The sequence below is a fragment of the Natator depressus genome, chromosome 15 (genome assembly GCF_965152275.1).
Source record: "Natator depressus isolate rNatDep1 chromosome 15, rNatDep2.hap1, whole genome shotgun sequence".
Classification (NCBI taxonomy): Eukaryota; Metazoa; Chordata; order Testudines; family Cheloniidae; genus Natator; species Natator depressus.
The window spans coordinates 9,953,683-9,974,178 of NC_134248.1; the positions used below are offsets into that span (position 1 = coordinate 9,953,683).

The 20,496-nt window shown below is 46.7% G+C and overlaps 1 protein-coding gene across 1 annotated transcript; it reads left to right on the forward strand.

The window, feature by feature from the left end:
* Positions 1-895: 895 nt before the first annotated feature.
* On the forward strand, positions 896-13,357 carry HSPB8 (heat shock protein family B (small) member 8). The gene is made up of 3 exons (XM_074972536.1): positions 896-1,799; positions 6,938-7,001; positions 12,212-13,357. Exons 1-3 carry the CDS (start codon positions 1,415-1,417, stop codon positions 12,369-12,371), a joined length of 609 nt encoding a protein of 202 aa, XP_074828637.1. The 5' UTR covers positions 896-1,414; the 3' UTR covers positions 12,372-13,357.
* The last annotated feature ends 7,139 nt before the right edge of the window (positions 13,358-20,496 follow it).

A 20,496-nucleotide genomic window follows, 5' to 3' on the forward strand; every position in this document is an offset into this window, starting at 1 on the left:
TACTGAAGTGGGGCTCAATTCCCCCCGCCCCCAGCTCTGGGGGGACAAATGACGCTTCCTATGCCAGCAGGGGCTGCGGCAGCCCTGGGAGGAGGATTTGTGCCAAGGGAGAGGGGAGATGCTGTTTGCACCCCAGCTTCCTGCCTTGGGAGTGTCAATGGGAGAGGCCAGCCACCCCAGCCAGTGCTGCCCCATTGTGTGTGGGGGGGGGCACCCCAACACACGCCCCTGCCGGCTGCTTAGGTTACCATGGGAGCAGCAGACCTAATCCAGGGCCCAATCTAGCTCCCAACCGCCATGAAGCACGTCCCGGGGGATCGCTCTCCTAACCCTGACTGTAGCAGGGACTGGGTGCCCAAGCCAGGGCTGAGTCAGCGGGCTGCTCTGGTACACACGGACCCTCTTTAAAAGTCTGACCCCTTGCGCAGAGCCCTAGATCGTCACTAACCCCGATACAGGCACCGATGCCACAACTCGCGCTGAGCGGTACAGTGCCTGGCTCAGCCAGCCCCTGCTAACAGGTGTCCTTACAGTGAGAGGCGAGTGAGGGCTCTGATAAGCTTTTGGGCAAGTGGGTATTTTAAAATGGTGACAGGGGCGGAGGGGGTGTGCAGTCAGCCCTGAAGCTATTCGCAGCATGTTGGCTGCTGCGGGCTAGGGAGGGAGCAAAGGCGGGGAAGGAGCAGGGCAGAAGGAGGGGCAAGTGAGGAAAGCTGCCTAAACTTGGCAGTCCCACGTAAGTATTCCCGGCCCAGTGGGAGAGGTCAGCTGTCACAGCACAGATTCTCCAAGGGTGTTTCATCCTCTCTAAAATACTCAGCTGACACGGCAAGGATTGCAAAGCACAACCCCCAGCACCGAACGCCATATAAATAGAAGGCTCCCAGCTGGGTGGAATGTTAGAGAAGTTTCTCGACCCTGAGCACAAACGTTTATTTAAGCTCCTGCCAGGGATCGGAAGGGAAAGGGGCAGGTTGGCAGAGGAAAGAAGTGTCTTAAGTTTGGGATTTTCTCGCTCCCTCGAAGGGATTTTTCACCAACAAGGTATTTTTTTTCTTTCCTCTCCCACTTTCTCTGGTGTGGAATTTCAAACAAACGGGATACTTTTTCTCTTCTCTCGCTCCCTGCCTCCTGAATCTCTGCTTCCTGCATTTTAAAGTTTTGAATGATTCAGCCCTGGTTTTTTTTCTTTTTATCTTGTTGGTTCTGGGGAACGGGTATAAACTAATATAAACTGTCAGAATCCGAGCACAGCAGGTCCCCCACTCTGGTTTGGGGGAGTGGATGACTCAGTCCAGGGAAACTTCACACTAAGGAACACAAAAGCAAACACTGACATTTCTTGTGCTCTAGAGCCGGACAACGTTGGGAGTTTTGGCCTCACTCCGTGTTGTTTTTGACTGAGAAGAAAATCATGGCTGACAGCCAGCTGCCCTTTTCCTGCCATTACTCCCCCAGGCACCGAAATGTCCGAGACCGATTCAGAGAGCCTGGCTTGTCCTCTCGACTCCTGGACGATGACTTCGGAATGTGCCCCTTTTCCGGGGACCTGACTGCAGACTTGCTGGACTGGGCTCGCCCACGACTGACCAGTACCTGGCCCGGTCCACTGCGATCGGGAATGGCCCGAGCCTCTGGCATGCCCCCTCCTGGCTACGGCTCCAGGTTCAGCAGTTACCCTGAAGGTCGGAGTCCTGCTCCCTTCTCTGGGGAGCCCTGGAAGGTGTGTGTCAACGTGCAAAGCTTTAAACCCGAGGAGCTGACGGTGAAAACCAAGGACGGCTATGTGGAAGTGTCAGGTGAGTGAGAGACAGGGAGAAGAGGAAGGGAAGCACAGAAAAAAGGAACATAGAGAAATGGAAATAAATCTAGGTCCTGAAAAAAAATCTCTTACAAAAATCTAAGGTTCAAAGAACTATTTTCAGCAGTTTCTGCCACGCCTGTGTAAGCTTTATTTTAACAAAGAAACAGTCCCCTGCAGCATTTGCACCCCAAACACTGCAGCCCAAGGCAGGGAAAGTGAACTTGACAAACAAAAATGTGTGGGATGGGGCTACTCCCAGCATCCAGGCTGAGAGAACGAGAGGTTAACAGGCTTGAGGGCCTGATTCTCCTTCTGCTTACTCCGGTTTCCCAGCAGAGGACGTTGATAGAATTGTTCCTGATTTACACTAGTGTGAGAGGAGAATCAGGGCCTAGAGGTTTAAATGGTCTGCCAGTTTTGATGAGCGAGGTTGTTATTAGTAAGGACATTCATTTCATTAAACTGGACAGGGTGAAAGTCTAAGCAAAGGGCAAGGGATGAGACTTTCAAAGCTGCCTAAGGATTGGAAATTGAGCGTCCAAAGCACATAAGTAACTTTGAAAATCTCAGCCCAAAAAAGCATAGAGTGTTCACATTTATAAAGGAAGAACTTGCTGCCTGATTACTGGGCTGGACACAGGATGAAATCCTACACAGCGGGTAGCTCTATCCAGGGCAGAGCCCAGTGAGCCCAGACTGAGCCCTGGGCTCTGTTCCTCTTTTTACACTTTGGCGACACTTGTCATGCCAAACAAGTCTCACTGGGTTCAACTGAAGTGATTAGTCCCCATGAAGTCAATAGCACCAATCATGGCAGTAGTGAGCATTTGCAGGGTTGGGCCCCAAGACAATTCTGTTAATTATGGATCATTCCAGAGTTTATGGTATCAACGGGAAATTCCTTGAAAGGGACAGTGTCTCACTACAACGTCCTCAGGCATTCAGCAGCTACTGGCAGTCAGGAATGCTGCAATAATCCCACTGTCCACCCCTCCCCCAAACAGTAACAAGTCCTAAAGGGGCAGGACAACGGGACAAAAAGAACAGGAGGAGGAAGGGGGCTGGAAACGAAGAGGAACCAGAAAGAGTTAAGTGGAGGTTTTAAAATAAGGGAGGATTAACAAGTGGGGGAGGGGGGAAGCACATACATTGTGCAATTGGGTTAGGGAAGGGTGATAGAAACAGAACATAAAGCTGGGAAACAAAGGGAGTGGTTAACAGAGCAGAAATAACAAAAGAAATAACCTGGGAAGGAAAAAAACCCTGTCTTTATGTTGTGTCTAATCGTTAATTCATTTAGCATCCCCTGCAATAACATTGGGGATGGAGCCAATTCACTGGCGCTCAATGAGGAGGCCATAAAAATTCTATTGTGATTCCCCAACAATTAATGTAGCATTAAAAATAATGTTTTACCAGGAAAACATAAAGCGGGCAGAAAAAAAACAAACCCTGATGAGACTCTCTCTGCACAGCCCTGCTAGCAAGCGCCAGGGGGAAGGAAAGGTCTGAACAGAAGAAAAGAAAAGTAAAAGAACCAGGGCTGGCTCTTCAGCTGTTGTAAATCAATTTCACCCCTTTGACTTGAAAAGAGCCCTGCTGGTTTACACCAGCTGAGGCTCTGCTTCACAGAGCTGAGCTGTAAGTGCTCTGGTGAGCTGCACCATCCCCTGGGGAAGGAAGTTGGAGGATTATGCTGGGGATAGGGGAGGAAAAGGACCAGGCCGCTCCTGGCATGGCAGGAGTCCAGAAAGATCTGCTTTCAGTCTGAAGTGTCAGGAGGGAGACTGGCCATGCAGCAAAACAATGTGAAAACATTGGAGTGCAATGACCCATCAAGCTACAGTGGGCAAAGTATTGGGAAAATCTATCCTGACAGAGGGATGGACTATGGCAGCCTTCTGGATCTCGTCAGGCTTGGATTTCTATGACTCAAAGGTTTTGGGAAACCACAGCAAAAGTGACCATAACCAGGATTAAGGCTAGGGAGAGCAGGAGAGAGCTGTTGCTTGCTAAGTCTTGCCAGAGGAGCAGGGTAACTAAGCGGAAAGGTTTTCCCCCTTCCAGAAGGGACTCCTGCACTAGAGCAGGGATGCACCTGGGAGAACTCTCTTTTTAAAGTGACAAATAAGCTTTGGACCGGATGAACCAAACAAAATGCCGCCCGTTCTGATCAGCGCCTTGCTCTGGGAGCACCCTGGGGGAGAAGGCTCGTCCTTGTGTTTGGGAACTGATCATGTCTGGCTTATGGCAAGTTCTGCCACTGGGTCAGCAGACGCAGCTGGGGGCTGATTCAGGACTAGCTAGAGCTGTGCAGAGAACTGATTATTTTTGGCTCACTGGCCAAACCGAAAAAGTGGGGGTGGAGGGCGGGGGAATCGTTTTGGGCCAAACCAAAATTTTTTTTTATTTTTGGATTTTTGTACATTTAAAACAATGATCAAAAAATGTGAAAGAAAAAATCATTTCAAATTTAAAAAAGAATCCAGACATTTGCTGTAGATAATGGCCGAACCAAACATTTTGATTTTTTTCAGAATGGGGGGGAGGAGTGACTGAAACAGTGAATTCTACACAAATTCACAAAATGTTTAGGTCAACTTGAATCTGAATCTTTCAGTGAAGAGAGTTTTTTGTCTGTCTGAAGAATTTCATCCAGCTCCATTCTGGACGCTGGGTGTATGCCACCACCCTAATGTTACTCACGTCACTCCTGATTTATGCAGATGTGAGATCACAATCAGGTCTATTTGATTATTATTCCACATCTATACTGCAGTATATTTATCAGAGGCCTCTGATCTATACATCTGCCATGTAATGAAGACTCTCAGAGCATCCACTTGGATTTTAAACTTGCATTTAAACACAGAAATAAAGCCCAGGGTTTTCTGCCATTCTGTTGCTTTGCAGACACGCCCCAGGCTTAATTGGAGACATTGTCTCAGAACAAGCAGCAATCATGTTTCATCCTTAGCACTGGTCTCTAACACAGGATGTTCCAATTAAGCCATGTGCTACATTCCGGAATTTAACCCTGTAGTTGCTGAATTAGACTATTGAGCATTATGTAGCAGAGGGTGCTTATCTGTCTGTTATTAATAGCTCAGGAGCACCCAAAGTGTGCCAGATACGTTCCAGACAAATAAGGGGGCAACAGTGTGGCCACCTCCTGAGATTTTATTGGGAGTCTTATGATACTTAGTGATTTTTCTTAAAGCCCCAGCTCCTGGAGGCATGGGATCAAGTGACACTCTCAGCTCTCATTACACAATAAAGGTAATTGTCTAGCCCTCCTGGCTGTGAAGTGTGAAAATGTGGCCCAAGTGTGACCCTAAAGACTCAGAAGGCATTTTTTTCATGATTGTTAAGCCGATGTCATGATTTGGGGGGACTCATGATTTTTAAACACACGGGCTTGGCAAAACCAGGATGACCAAGTGAGCAGGGAAGTTCAGCTCACCTTGTTAATTCCATGTTTCATTCAATTTTGATGTGAGTATAGCAAACCATGGCCACATACAGATAGATCTCCCATGGTCATTCCATGCCTTCAGCACCCAAAACACAGGTCTTCGCCACTTGGTCTGAAAGGGGAGCTCCACGAGCTAAGAGAGAGTCTGGTCAGGAGGAAGACCTGGAAGAGCATAGAAAGAAGCTGCCTGCTATAGAGTTTCTAGGACCAGCCAGTAGAGGGAGACATAATCACATGTATTGGCATGCACAACTTGCTGGGAGGTTAGGGGACTGGGGTCAAAGGCCTTTTGGGGGAGATTACCCCTCAGGAAGGAGTTGAAATAGAAGAAGGTGGAGGTGTGGACTGTCATAGTCCTCCACAATATGTAGCCTCACTTCCTCGGCTACCGCTACTTCTCTAAATCTCCCACACTGTATCACACTTGGATTCATGACCATTTTCCATAACACTGGGTAGGAGACTCTCTCGGGCTGATAATCTGATGGGCATAGGGGTGGTACAGGACATGCTTCAGCTGCTGTGGGATCTGCACCCACTCTTACATGCACTCAGAAGTTCAGGTGCTTCCCCAAAGATAGTCTTGAACTATCCCCATTGTCTGGGGCTCTGTGCTCATTACAGCAATACTAAGCAACCAGCAGCGTCAGCCAACCAGAACCCACCAAGGCCTCACCTGCCAGTGCTTCAAGTTATTTAAACTCTCTTGCCTATGAATTCTAAATAGATTTTTCTAGTTGTTTTATTGATCTGTCCCAACCTCCAGCTGTTCAGACGGTCTCATTCTGCTATGTGAACACCTTGCTACCCTAAGTATCTCATTCTAAGTATCTTCTTTAACACACGGTTTTTGTCACCGTCCACCACCTCCATTCCTTCTCGCCACAAAACCTTCTAATGGCTCTGATCAGTTCTAGGACGCTGAGAACTTTGGAGCGGGGACATTTCAGGACTTGTTGAAGCCAATAGCAAAGCTCCCATTGGTTTTACTGGTGCAGGAACAGGGCCTTCGAGAGCACAGCCCAGTTAGCCTATTCCTATTTTGGATCTGTAGTACATAGAGGTGTATTTGACCCATCTAGAACCTGGATGTCCACATGCTTTTGGCTCCAATAAGATTAGGCTTCCAGCAAGGGTAGTCTCAGAGCAGTGCTCCTCAACCTCTTCCATACCTACCCACCTCCCTGGAACCTCCCTCCAATCTGGCTAGGATCCCCTCCCATTTAGCATTATGAAAAGGGTAGGGCAGTCTTTACCCCATGACATCTGCTTACGACTCGACATTGAGAACCGGGGCCTGAGTATCTTCTCACATTGCTGTAAATCAGGAACTACTCCACTGAAGCTGACATTAGTGTAAGGGAGAGCAGAATTAGGCCCACTAACCTAGATGCAGAAGGCAGGGTTCCTTCTCCAACGGTGCCTGTTTGCTGTTAAATTTTGGGCTTAGTACTGCAGGTTCCTTCACCATCAGCTTCTCCCCATGTTGTTTTTCTTTTAGGCGGCTCTTGCAGAAGCAGGAGCTTTGCTTGGGTCAAACTGTGAAGGGAGATTTGAACATGGAGTGGGTGTGGGGGGGATACTGAGTAGAACTTTTTTTGCCTGTTTGTAAAACAGCCCTGTGAGACAATGTTGTTGTGTGTTCCCGTTCCCTCTAGGCAAACATGAAGAGCAACAGGAAGAAGGAGGAATAGTCTCCAAGAACTTCACCAAGAAAATCCAGTATGTACAATATACACCATGGTTTCTCAGTTCTTTCTTATGGGGCTTGCCCACATGGGGCTCTCACTCCACAGAGGAGAGCAGGACTTAGGAATGATGACCAGTCTCTTATTTTTGAGAGCATGAAATGATTTTCTGAGCAAGCAATCAAGCTACTCTCCCTCAGCTCCCTGTGATCCACCGACGGCCAGGTTCTGCTCTCAGATGACCTGGGTCCCATTGATTATAATGGGATTGGCCCGTGGGCAGACTGTGCCCCTAATGCACACCCATCCTCCTGACATCCAAATGAGGTTGATATGGATGCTAAAGTCTTGTTACTAGGTGTGTACTCCTGGGGAAACTGGTAACCTCACTAGCTTGAAAGGGTGGCCTGCAAGTGCAGACATTGGAGTCAGTTACTGAACCTGAGTGTAAATATTGAGACCAATGCTGAAATTATTCCCTAGTATAGAGGTCAGCCCTGCAAGAAGCCATCAATTGCATCCCCTTCAGTAGGATGCCCCCAGCATTGACTCCATCAACAGATGGGCTGAGATTTTTGAGGCTGCCTAGGTGATTTGGAGTCAGCATTCCCACTGAAATTAATAGTTGTATATCTAAAGCCCCTGGACAGCTTTGACAACCTTAGCCATAAAGTCTGGCTTCTTGTGCAGCTAGATGGGAAACAGAAACCAGTGAGATGTGTTTGAAGCGTGTTGAATTCCCTGCCCACAAACCACATTCTTTCCGGGTTTGTTATTACAAGCCCAAGTCTGTGTTGGCGCAAGAGATTGCGGGGGCCAAGCTCACCCTTGTGTAATCATATTGACTTCAGCGGAGTCACATCAGGAGTGAATTTGGACCAATGACTCCACAAAATATTTCTGAACTATTTATGAGTACATGAGTAATAATAACAAAAAAACAAAAACCACCTAAGTCCCTGTGTGAATGATTCACACTCCAGAACTCTCTCTGAAATTTAAAGCCACAAGACTGCACAGCTGATGGCAATGCTCTTGCCTCTCATCAGTTCAAATCCAGCCCAGCCTGATAGTCGCAGGGAAAGGTATTTCCACAGGGTGAAATGAGGGAGAGGCGTCGCCATGTCTCCAGCCAGCTCCTGCGGAACAGGTGTCCATACAAAAACAGGCTCATTAGCGGAAGTCTTAGAAAAGAAGCCAAAGACAACAAATTCTTCTCTTACCCCTGGAGGGGTGGAGTCAGGAGTGAGGCGAAATGTGATTCCAAACAAAGCCCCCAGGCCCAAACGCTCCTAAAATTCACTGCTGACTTTTAGAGAACAGGTCAAATCAAAACCCAGCTCCAAATTTCCCTCCGCTTCAGGGCAGTTCAAATCTGATTGCAAACTTGTGTCTATTTCAAGGAAATGCATGTTAATGGGGAAACTGAATTTGTATTACTCTTGGGTGGCAGGAGATCTAGATTCTATTCCCTTCTCTGTCATTGACTTGCTGTGTCACTTAAAAAAAAAAAAAACCCAAACCTCTCTGTGCCTCAGTTTCCCCATCTGCAAAACAGGAGTAATGCCTTACCCAGCTTTGAAAAGCACTTTAAGGTCTATAGGCAAAATGCTCTATAGCAGGGCCAAGTGTTGGAAATCAACAAACATCAGACAATTCCAAGTTCTAATTCTACTACCTTACAGTTTCTTTCCCACCACAAAGGCACATATTGTGGGTGGGGTGTCAGTGTTTTACCTTAATCCGTACATTTAACCTTAAGCTTCTGTAGAATATAGACAGGGATAGACCTGGATGTCACAAAATGTTTTGCAAATATCCTTTCCATTGCCAGGAAAGTCAAAGCTGGACAGGGCAGGTTGGAGAGGAACAAGGCTGGACAAATGGGAAGGGTTACAGAGGGTGGGCGTTCCCAGCTCACAGCAGGACTTGACAGATTTATTTCCTGTGATGTTCCTGGCTGTGGTGGTTCTGTAACGCAAGGCGAACGTCTCATTAGCTCGTGCTGCTTATAAATATTGCATGACTAAGGCAAAACAGAAGATCTCTTCTTAACACTTACCCAGCCATAATCCTAACTATGATTATTGTGACTATATATTTGGAATTGGCTGGAATGTTCATATTAGGGGAAATAAAGAGAAAGGGGGGGAAAGAAAGGAAATGTCACAACCTCCAAAAACTAGAAAGGTGGGAGAAGTCAAAACTATCAGGGAAAAGATACTCAGACTCAAAAAAAAAATTGGCATTAGATATTTATTTTTTAACTCACAAAAATTTCTCACTCTCTACAAGACAATAAAAAGGGCCCAGAATGGAAACGAAGGCCCCAGGCCAGGAAAACACTTAAGAATGTTTATAATTTAAATAATGGTCAGTGGAGCAGCTCGTAGTTAAAGTTATGCATGTGCTCAGGTGCTCGGCTGGACTGGGACCAAAGCCCTGGATGACTTGCCCTGCACTTTTCAATTGGGCCAGGGCGTTTGTTTAGCAACAAGTGAGAAGTAGCAGGTACATTGACTTTTCCTTTAAGAGGCCCCGCCTTATTGCCTGGTGAAACTATCTGCTAAGAACTGGTAAAGGGAAGAGCTTTTTTAGGATAATGCAAATGGGTCAGGACAGTCAGTGTGGCCACCAGTGAAATGAGATCCTCTTGTGCTGGGATACTAGTTTCCCTCCTGCACCCCTAAAAACAAAAAATGTTATTCCTGCCCTCAAATCTCAGAATCACCTTACCAGACCTCCTCCCTGTGTGTGCAGCTGTGATGGAACAGCGCCCCCCCATCCCCCCCCCCCCCCCGACCCTCCTTGCCTGTCTTCTGCAGCATCATGCCAGAGGTGACACCCTGGGTTTGATTCTGCTGTCACTTGCACTGGTGTAAGTCAGGAGTAAAAGCATTGATGTCAGCAGAGTTACCTGTGTGAGATCAAAGTCAGGCCCCTTGCTTTGTTCGGACTTGCTCCCTGCCCAGCAGTCGGTGTGTTGGTGCATGCAGAGCCAAGTGCTGCCCAGCCAGTGCTAAGCCTGAGTAACCGGACTAGGAGCAAAGCAGCCGAGTGGGGCTCTGGAGGCAGGATTTCCCGCCTCGAATGCAGGCGTGTCGCAGGGAGTGGCTGTGCTGCTGTCACTAGCAGTGTCCGTGGGCTGTCACAGCCTCTGGGGGACGTGTGTTCCCCGGTCAGAGCGGATTTAGGTTTGTGGCTCTGTGGCCATTCCCTTGCCAAGCCCCCCAAACTAGACACCCAGGGCCCAATTACCATTGTCCTGCACCTTGCTCCCTCATTTGAACCCAGTGCACAGTGAATGCCAGAGTTTACCCAGTCACAGTGAATGCGTGACACCCCCTCTTTGCACTGGCGCAAATGGTGAGCCAAGCTGCAGAGCAAGTGAGGGTCCAAGCCGCAGAATTTAGAATGATGGATTTCTTTGGAAATCAAAATCGGACCGAGCTTTGCACAGAGGCGTCTCTGCCCAGATGCTAAATGCAAGCAAGCCTGCCTGCCTGAGTGCAAACTGGTTGGGTGAGGTGGGAGACAACAGTATGAAAGCAGATTTACCCTGCCCAGCCCAGGCAAGCTACTTAGTAACCAGTCAGAGAGGCTCCTTATTTGGGCATGGGTTTTTTTTTTGCCATGACGCAGGCAGTGACATAAGATGATTTGCTTGTGCTTTGCAGAAGCTCAAACTGCATAAGCTGTGAGTGGCATCCAGTCAAACATATCTGCAGATGAGATTAAACTGAGAGCCTTGTAGTGAAAAGAGAGGGCTTTAAACATACACAGAACATGCACAGTTATAATAATTAATAATACAAGGCATTACCAAGTCTCCGTGCAGGTAAATGAGTTTCTGGATCTGCTTGAGGTTTATTAATGTGATTTAAATAATTCTTTGTACATCTCTATATGTTTTTTCCATGTAGGGTTCTCTTTACAAACATTAACCAATCTAGCCTCATAAGAGCCCATGATGTATGTAAATAATATCTCTACCATTTCACATATGGGGAAACTGAGGCACAGAGCGATCTATTTAAGAGACTCAGTCAAGTCTGTGCCAGGGATGGGTAAGGATCCCAAGACTCTTGACTCCCAGTCCTGTGCACTAACCACAGGACCATTCTTCCTAACCACCTTTCGTCCAATTTATTAGTGACCGTATTCTCTGAAAGTGACACTGGCTAGACCCATTCCACGAATGCAGATTTCCACTGGTGTGTGCAATACCGTATAAGGATAGCTTGCCAAGAAAAATATACCTCTCAATAACTCAAATGTGCCCCACAATATTTAATTGCTGTTTATTAGCAAAAAGTGACCCTGCCTCAATATTTGTTAACCCTGAGTAATGGAGACATTTTACTTGACTTGATGGTCCCTACAGCTGAACTATCTGTCTATGCTTAAGAGTCAATTTATTGAGAGACTTGCACCTGCTTTTCTATGGAGCAGCTGTGTTCTCCAGCAGCCATTTTGGCTATTCCTAGGCAGTGTTTACCAGTGGAAAATACGAAGGATGGACAAGTCAGTAATGATGTAGGAGCATAGCATGCTGTGATGCGAAAATGGAATTGCCACAAAGCCCAGTTTGGAAAATACAACACAGGTAACAACCACAAGTGACAGGTTTCAGAGTAGCAGCCGTGTTAATCTGTATCTGCAAAAAGAACAGGAGTACTTGTGGCACCTTAGAGACTAACAAATTTATTTGAACATAAGCTTTCGTGGGCTACAGCCCACTTCATCGGATGCATAGAATGGAACATATAGTAAGAAGAGATATATATACAAATACAGAGAACACGAAAAGGTGGAAGTAGCCAAACCAACTGCAAGAGGCTAATTAATTAAGCTGAGCTATTATCAGCAGGAGAAAAAAAAACTTTTGTAGTGATAATCAAGATGGCCCATTTAGACAGTTGACAAGAAGGTGTGAGGATACTTAACATGGGGAAATAGATGCAATATGTGTAATAACCCAGCCACTCCCAGTCTCTATTCAAACCGAAGTTAATGGTATCTAGTTTGCATATTAATTCAAGCTCAGCAGTTTCTCCTTGGAGTCTGTTTCTGAAGCTTTTCTCTTGCAAAATTGCCACTGTTAAGTCTGTTACTGAGTGGCCAGAGAGGTTCAAGTGTTCTCCTACCACAAGTGTTTGTCTGAAAACTACAGGGGAAAGCAATGTAGTGGACACTGAAGAAAAGTGATTGGCAGCCCCATTAATTTTCCATTCCTCTTTTTAGACTCCCATATGAGGTGGATCCTGTCACAGTTTTTGCTTCCTTATCGCCAGAGGGTCTGCTGATTATTGAAGCACCACAGATTCCACCCTACTGCCAGTACGGAGACAGCAGCTATGGCAACGAGATCCCAATGGACAGCCAAGAAGCAACCTGTGCTTAAAGTGTCTTCCCCGTTCCCTTTCTTCCTGCTCCCTCCCTGAAAAGATTTCTCTCCAATTCCAGATGTGATTGCATTAGCTGAATGGAAGTGTACATTGGATATTTTCTTAAAGGGCCCTGTTTCCTCACATTTTACACACATATATTCTTGTTCTAATCAGATTGATTTTGCGCTGGGAGAAGGTGGTTGGCTGTAGGTATCCAGTATCATTACTAACGTTGTTCTTTGTAATACGGTTGCACCTAGATGGCCTAAGAGAGCTCAGAGCCCTGTTGTGCTAGGCACTCGACATACACACAGTAGTAGGCAGTCCCTGTCCCGATGAGCTTACAATCGAAATAGACGAGACAGATGAACGATGGGAGGTGAAACAGAGGCAAAGTGACTTGCCTGAGGTCATACTCAAAGTCATTGGCAGAGCCAAGAATAGAACCCAGGTCTCTTGACCTCTAGTTAAGTGCCTTAATTACGAGACCAAACTGCACTTCGCTATTATGGGTCACTTATTTTTCTCCGTTAGCTGACACTGACCAGCATGGGGCAGAGAATTTACCATAGCAAGGTCCAAGCAGTGGTTGAAATCCCCTTACAAACTGCTCATGGGCTCTGATCCTAGCTAGTCTTACTGAAACTGGAGTAGATAATTCCATAGCTCCAACTTCTCTCTTCGATACTTCCCCCTCAGCAATAAGTATCCAATACAGCCCACAGTTTCACCAAGGTTTTATAGAGGTCTTACGTGCTCCAATATTGTTTATCTGTATATCAGACAGAACAAAGTGGATGTCTTCTTTATTATTATTATTTTGCTATATGTTAGAGATGGAATATTTATGACCATATCAAAAATCTTTTCTCCTCTTCAATTCAAATGCAACTCTATAGTCATACCAATTGTGCATCTTTGTCCTTATTTGAACTACTGCTCTTTAAACAGCCTCTTGCCAGTATCTGCACTAGTGATGGACAGCTGTTGCTTCGTAGACGACAAACTGACAGATCTGAGATATTTCAAAATGTGTGCATGTTTGGAACCTTTTTCCCAAAGAGGATTTGTGCTTTTATTGGACAAACTTGATGAATAAAACTAGTTCACATTCTTAGCTGTTGTGTTTGTCTTTCCAGAAACCAACTAGGATTTGATTGGTTTGGGGGAATGGCAAAAAACCTAGTCTCCAAAGGGGGAGCAGCAGAGTTTCATGATTGGGTTGGGGGTTGGGACAGGAGGTGAGTTAAGTTGAGCTGGTTGAGAATTTTACAATGATACTCTTTTTTTGACGGAAAATGCAGTTTTTGCAAAATCAAAATTTTCCTCGGGGAACATAGCTGTGTTGCTGACATTTTTTTATACTCTGTCAGGAAAACAAACAAAACATTTCTTTTTGCGTTAGTTTGACATTAATCTGTGTCTGTCTGAGCTGCCACGGTGCCTTGTGGGAATTATAGACTCATGCTTCCCTTTGCTTCTGAACTATACCTCCAGTGATGCACCATAATCTCAACTCTGGTTGAACTGCTGCAGTGCATCATGGGAGTCACATGATCATACTGTATCTTGGGAGATGCAGTCCAGCTAGGGAACCCGGCCCATAGAGGAGAAAGGTGGCAGGAGGCACTCCAACAACAACTCCCATAGGGCACTGCAGCAGCTCAGAAGACACAGATTAATGTTGAATCGAGTAGAAACAAAACACTTCAGTTTGGTTCCACAAACCATAATGTTCTGACACTTCTGAACTGAAGTGTTTCAGAACTTCCCATTCCATTAAAAATGTTGATATTTTTACTTTTCATCCTGACTCTGGGCAAAACCAAATTTCAAATTATCAGACTCTTCCACATGCTGGAAACTCTGATTTTCAACAAGCTCTACTGTTAGGGGGTTTTAATGGTCCCCGTGTCTCCCTCGTGCATCCTACAATGATGCAAAATGGGAGTGTTACTGGCACAATAATTTTTCCCATAACAACTATGCTGAATGTTCTTCAGTTCAGACATTCCCATCCGGCACACTTCTTATCAGTACGAGGCCCTGTTCCTACTAGAACTCGTAAACAAATTGCAACCAGTTAGCGGCATGGGTGATGTCCTCACACAATATGGTTAATACTTGCGTGGAAACCATGGCAGCTAACCATGGCAGCAGCCTAGGCTGACATGTGTCTCTCTTCCTGTAACCAGGTCTCACCACTGGGGTTTGCCCATATGGACAGAATCCCCCACAACCACGTTCCTGAATCCTCTCTATTGTGTGTGCAGCAGGAAATCCCAGCATGCATTGCCCCAGGTGCTGCTGGGGTCTTTCTATGAGCAGCAATCTATTGCCTACTGAGACAGCGTGATGGGGTGTGCAGAGCCTATCCCTCGACTGGTGAGGAAAGAGTTAACCCCCTTTTCCATAAGCAGGGCCACAGCTGTGCATCCTCAGTGTAAAGATGCTAAGGAGAAGGTAGAAGCAGCTCTGAGGAAGGGAAGGCCCAACTCCTCACACTCTGTATAAGGGACCAGGCGGGTGGGTTGGGTGAAGTGACCAAGAGGATTGTCAGCAGAACCAGAACCAGGCATCCACCTAGCAGGACAGATCCTGTTGTTTATCTTCTCCTGGAAACCAGGGTGAGCCAAGCATTTTCCAGCTCCTGAGGACTTACACACTCAGAAGCTGCCCTGTAAGGAGTGGATCTTTACTTCTCCTTGAGGCGCTGGCACATAAACCGTGCTTTGTTTGGAACTACAGGCTGGGCCTGTAGAGGGGGCAGACGTGGTTAGAACTCAGAGCTAAGATTTTTCCAAAGTGACTTGTTTTTAGGTGCCCAGCGTGAGGTACCTTAAAATGGCCTGGATTTCAGACAGACCCATCACTCATTCTCTGAACATAAGGCCCTTGCAAGGTGATCAGCCAGAACTACTAGCTCCTTTGGAAAGTCTTGGCCCATAGATTGTGTTAGCCACCAATAAAGCTCATTTCCTGCTGAATTGTGGCCAGCTGCCCTCCCTGCATGGGCTCTCATATCGCAGACAGTAGTGGATAGCTTCCTAGAGTTTCCCAGAATGCTCTAATACAGACACAGCTCTGCAGATATACAGGGAGGTGCTGGGACAAAAGCTGCCACATGGACACACCTCCATTGTGTGCATTGTCCAGGGGTCAGCCAGGAGAGGCATGAGCTGGTTATGAGGCCACGGCTGTACTTGTACCTTAGGCAGGGTCTAACTCGAGGCTCGTTCAGTGATGTTTCTGCAGACCCTCTCCTGCATTCAGTTCCTTCTCGGAGCCATTGCAAGTCTTAATTGGAACTACTGAGCTGGGCAAGGGTGGGGAGCAACAGGACATCTTTCGAAGGGAGTAGCACCATCTCCCTAAGTCCCTCAGAACATGCACCTGCTCTCAGTTTACGGAGAATCTCCCCTTTAGTTTCCTTGGGATAAAAGGACTTACTGCAACCAGCCACGTATATGTTCAGCGGGACGGTGATATACGGAGATTATTTGACATGACCCTGGAAGCAAAACACAAATGAATACAGCCTTGGATGAATCACGGGATCCAGTACGATTTACCTGGCGAGCTCCCGGTCTCTTCATGTCAGCACACGGAATCCAGTGACGGGGGCCCTTGCAGCCTGCTGCCTTGCTTAGCCAGGGAAGGCAAGCTCCCGCTGATTGAGAGCTAACTCAAAAGACTAGACTGCTGACCCGATGGGTTCCTTTAAAAAAAAAAGAAAGAGAAAGAAAGAGAGAAAGAGAGAGCCTGAGTCATGGAACGTTCTGGATGATATTTACAATGAGAGCTGGGTACAAGGTCATTCCGCAGCAAACAGCCAGCTTAGCTGAACGAAAATATTGATCTCGGCTTCTTTTTGCCTCTAACCCTGCTGGAAAGAATTTTTTTGAGAGGGGAGGGAAGGGGGAGAACAGATGGAAGCAAGGGAATCCTGCCAACCTTCTCCAGGCCATGTTATTTTTTCCTGACCGAGGTCCGAATGGAGCTCCCACGGCTGTCAATCACACTGTCATTGACTTTAAAGGGGCTGGGGTTGGCCCTTAGGGCAATGAAAGAGAGCACGTTCCAGCAAGACTAGCTGATCAAGAGCTATTGCTGCAGCACCTCCTGTTTTGTGTAGATCATGCAGCTGGTATGAGAGTTAATCCTTTGTATGGCAGTAGGGCCAAGAGACCTCAGGCAGGTTGGGGTCCTAATGTGCTAGGCGCTGTACAAATCTGGGAAAGGCCAGTCCCTGCCCAAAAGAGCAGCTTAAAAGACAAAACAAGAGGCGGAAGAAGCAGACAGGGGCTGGGAGTGAAGCAGACTGGGGTAATAGAAATAATAGGGTGTTTTAATGCAGACGAGCACTGCCCACAATGCATAGCCAATGAGAAGCAGCAATCATAACTCACCATTGCTGAGCTGTTACCAGAGGGCAGTTTCTGACTGCATTACGGAAGAGGGGATTTTAAGGAAGGGAACAGGAAAAGGCTACGCTGGTGTTGTAATAAGTGGGGCTACATATTTACCCTCAGTGTGAGCTCAGCTGTGAAAAGTGAGGGCAAGTTCATAACATGTCACAAGAACCTACAACAAATATTGGTGGGAAAAGGTGCAAAAGGGAGCGAGACTGAATTAGTTCAAACAAAAAGGCCTTCTGATATAATTCCAGGACTGTGATACTATGCAAGTGAGAGTCAATACCAGAGACAGAAGCTGCATTTTCTGTGTTTGCTCTTCTTTCCTCTCCCCTTTCGGGAGTATTTGTCTTGCTTTGGCTTCTAGAAAACAGGATCAGACTTTCACAACCCCAACAATAACAACAGCTCCAGCCCATCTCAACTCATGGTTCTTCTCTTCCCCTCTCCCCGCCCGCAAAAGACAGCAATTAACATCTTTAAGACCATCTGAGAGATTGTCAAACAGGGGAGGCTCCATCTAAAAACTCGCTACAGCAAAAGGGAAAGGAAACAAGGGATAGCATTAAAACGAAAGGCTTATTTAATATTTTACATTGCAAAGGATTTAACTGTTTCTCCTTCTTTTGCTGTATCTTTAATAAAAGGGTGCTGAATGCTGTGTTTGCCATGGTACTAAGCAGGCTGAAGTCTCTGTATACCAACCCCCCAACTTTGGTTAAAACTGCTGGACAGGAACAGGGCCATGTTAACACCTTTGACTGTTTGGGCACATACATTCCATCAACATTCATACAACAGTGGTGGCTTTAAAGTTGGTAGTTTACTTCCCAGTGGCAAAAGTGTCCTTGTCACACACAGACAGAAAAACTTCACCAGCTCGAAAGACCACCCTGGTTGGGAGTCTCAGCAGACACCAAGGATTGAATGAATAGTCCATACAAACTGAGCTCCAAGCTGCCAGCTAGAGGACAGTCAGTTTGGGCTGAGGAACGCTCGTGGGCCAGTGTGTCAGACTATTATGACTCAAGGTGACCTTTCCCCACCAAGCTGTAATGTCAGGGCAGCAAAGCTATCCAATCCTCAGGCATCTCTTGAATCTGAAGCTCATTTTACAGCTGTCTGATAATGGCTCTCTCCAATCTGTTCCCTCAATCAAGCTGGTTCATCTTTACACCACAAAAAGGCCTTTTCTGTTATCCTGATAGCGAAACGAAACATTCATAGATTCATAGATACTAAGGTCAGAAGGGACCATTATGATCATCTAGTCTGACCTCCTGCACAACGCAGGCCACAGAATTTCACCTACCCACTCCTGTGAAAAAACCTCTCACCTACGTCTGAGCTATTGAAGTCCTCAAATCGTGGTTTAAAGACTTCAAGGAGCAGAGAATCCTCCAGCAAGTGACCCGTGCCCCATGCTACAGAGGAAGGTGAAAAACCTTCAGGGCCTCTTCCAATCTGCCCTGGAGGAAAATTCCTTCCCGACCCCAAATATGGCCATCAGCTAAACCCTGAGCATATGGGCAAGATTCACCACCCAGATACTACAGAAAATTCTTTCCTGGGTAACTCAGTTCCCACCCCATCTAACATCCCATCACAGGCCATTGGGCCTATTTACCATGAATATTTAATTACCATTGCTCCACCCTATCATGCAAAATCAGCCTCTGGACTGTGAGCGGCAGCAACTTGCTGTTACCAGCAGAACAGTCTTCCTCTTGCCAGTTCACAAAATCCTCTAGACTCCTAGCTCTTCTTGCCCCGCAAGTGCCTGACAGAGAGCTCCTGTGCATGAAGCAATTTCAGCTAATTATCTGGCTGTAGTAATGGCAAATGACTTATGCTGGACTCTTGAGAACCTTTATAATAAACTCTAAGGAGATTGAAGCACCATGCAAGATTTGTTAATAAGACTTTATAAGGAACTGGCAACCGTCCACAGTGTTCCTTCCCTAGAGTATGCTGCTTCTGGTTGGGAGCCTGCGGATTTATTTTTAATTAAGCTGGAGACCATTGAGAGAAAGACAATTTGGTGAGTTACAAATAGAGGCGTGCTAGAATAGAACCCATTCCTCCCATCACAATAGAGATGGATTGGTTTCCTTGCCTTGAAATCTCTAGGCCGATCCATAGAGTTAGGTTTATTTTCTTACATATTTGATCATTTAAATAGTTTTGTTGAAACCAAACATCCTTTTCAGCCACCAAACGTTCTCGCCAGACTCGGCAAATGGCAAGTTGCTTCGTTACACATTGCTCCCCCGCTGTGCATAGGGAATGGGAGCATTTATCGCCTGATATGCAGAGAGACTTTCCCCTCAGACACAGCTGAATCACAGTGTACTGAGACATACCCTTGGGGAAAAAACAGATTTGGATGAAAATTTCTCATTGGGGGCCCATCTCTATGGACCTGAATCAAGACTCTGGATCTAAACTTTCTCCCTGTGATTCCCCCCCACTTCACCAACGTTTGTATCTGAGCACTACTTCTGGCCGCCACCCCTTTGGTATAATGAGGTGGAACTGGAACTCCAGTTTGCTGGGCTCCCGCCAAGGGCAGCAGAATAAGTGAAGGAGACGCCACCCTCAGAGAATCCGTTCCCCGATTTTGCGCTGGGTGCAGTGTGTGACGAGGCAGGGCCTGGGAGCTGAGTCAATGCTGTGTGATAGCCAGGCAGTGCAGATGCGATTAATAAAGCTGATACTTAATTACTTCGGTATCCAGGCTTGATTCTTCAGTTCAAGCTCCCAGCAAGCTGGGAGAAGCTAATCCCCTCCAGCACAGGATCTCTGCCAAGGACAGAGCCACCATGGCCCTCCAGTTACAAGCACTATCCTGACAAATAATGATGCAGTGGATCAGTGGCCCTTCTGAGGCAGAGCCCAGTGGCAGCTAGTGCTGGCAGGGCTAGTGATACTGACATACTGAGAATCTGACCGTGTCTGGCCAGCTTCGTTTAGAACAAATGTGACTCTCCCTGCCACAGAATGAGAGAACCACAGGTGGGGTGTGAATAATGTAGATAGCCCAGCTCACACATGGGCTATGAGACTATACAAAAGAGGGAATATTGTCCAGTGGATAGAGAGTCAGGCGACCGAGGTTCTAATCCAAGCTCTGCCACTGACTTCCTGCTATGTGACTTGGGCAAGTCACTTTGCCACTCTGTTGCCCCTCCCACCCCATGTCTTGTCTGGGGCACAAGCTGTCTCTTATCACAGCCAGGTACTATGTAGTGTATTGTAGTCTAGCTATGTGGGCACAGCTGTACCACAATGCAAAGAATCAGTAGAAGGCCTCTCTGTGCCTGGCTGGCTTGGTTTGTTCCTGATTTGCTATTGCAACGGTAACATTAAGCCACTGAATTTACAAGGTACTGTGGTTTATTCCTCCCAGAGAGCCAGTGTATTTTAAATTGTGGTTAGTGGGGGTAACTTATCTCGTTTTCACCTTTTCAGAAGCTGTGCCAGTCCACCCCGCTGCAGAAAACAAGGAGATACCCATGGAGCCCTGGCATTTCATTGAATGGCTTAACCTGGGTAGTCAGGATTCATGCTTCGGTTACTAATGCATTGTTTTAATCTCTCTTCCCATCCGTGTTAACGCTTGTCCCGTCATGCAGCATCACCCCCGGCATCCGGAGAGTCTGCCTCCACTTGTGCCAAGAGGGTTATATGGGTCACACAGCACAATGCCAGCATTAGGTTACAC

Excerpts from the sequence above, each read along its gene's own strand:
- HSPB8 (XM_074972536.1), top strand. The coding sequence starts at position 1,415 with ATGGCTGACAGCCAGCTGCCCTTTTCCTGCCATTACTCCCCCAGGCAC. Across the intron at positions 1,800-6,937 it reads CGGCTATGTGGAAGTGTCAG|GCAAACATGAAGAGCAACAG; the intron begins GTGAGTGAGAGA and ends CGTTCCCTCTAG. Across the intron at positions 7,002-12,211 it reads AACTTCACCAAGAAAATCCA|ACTCCCATATGAGGTGGATC; the intron begins GTATGTACAATA and ends TCCTCTTTTTAG.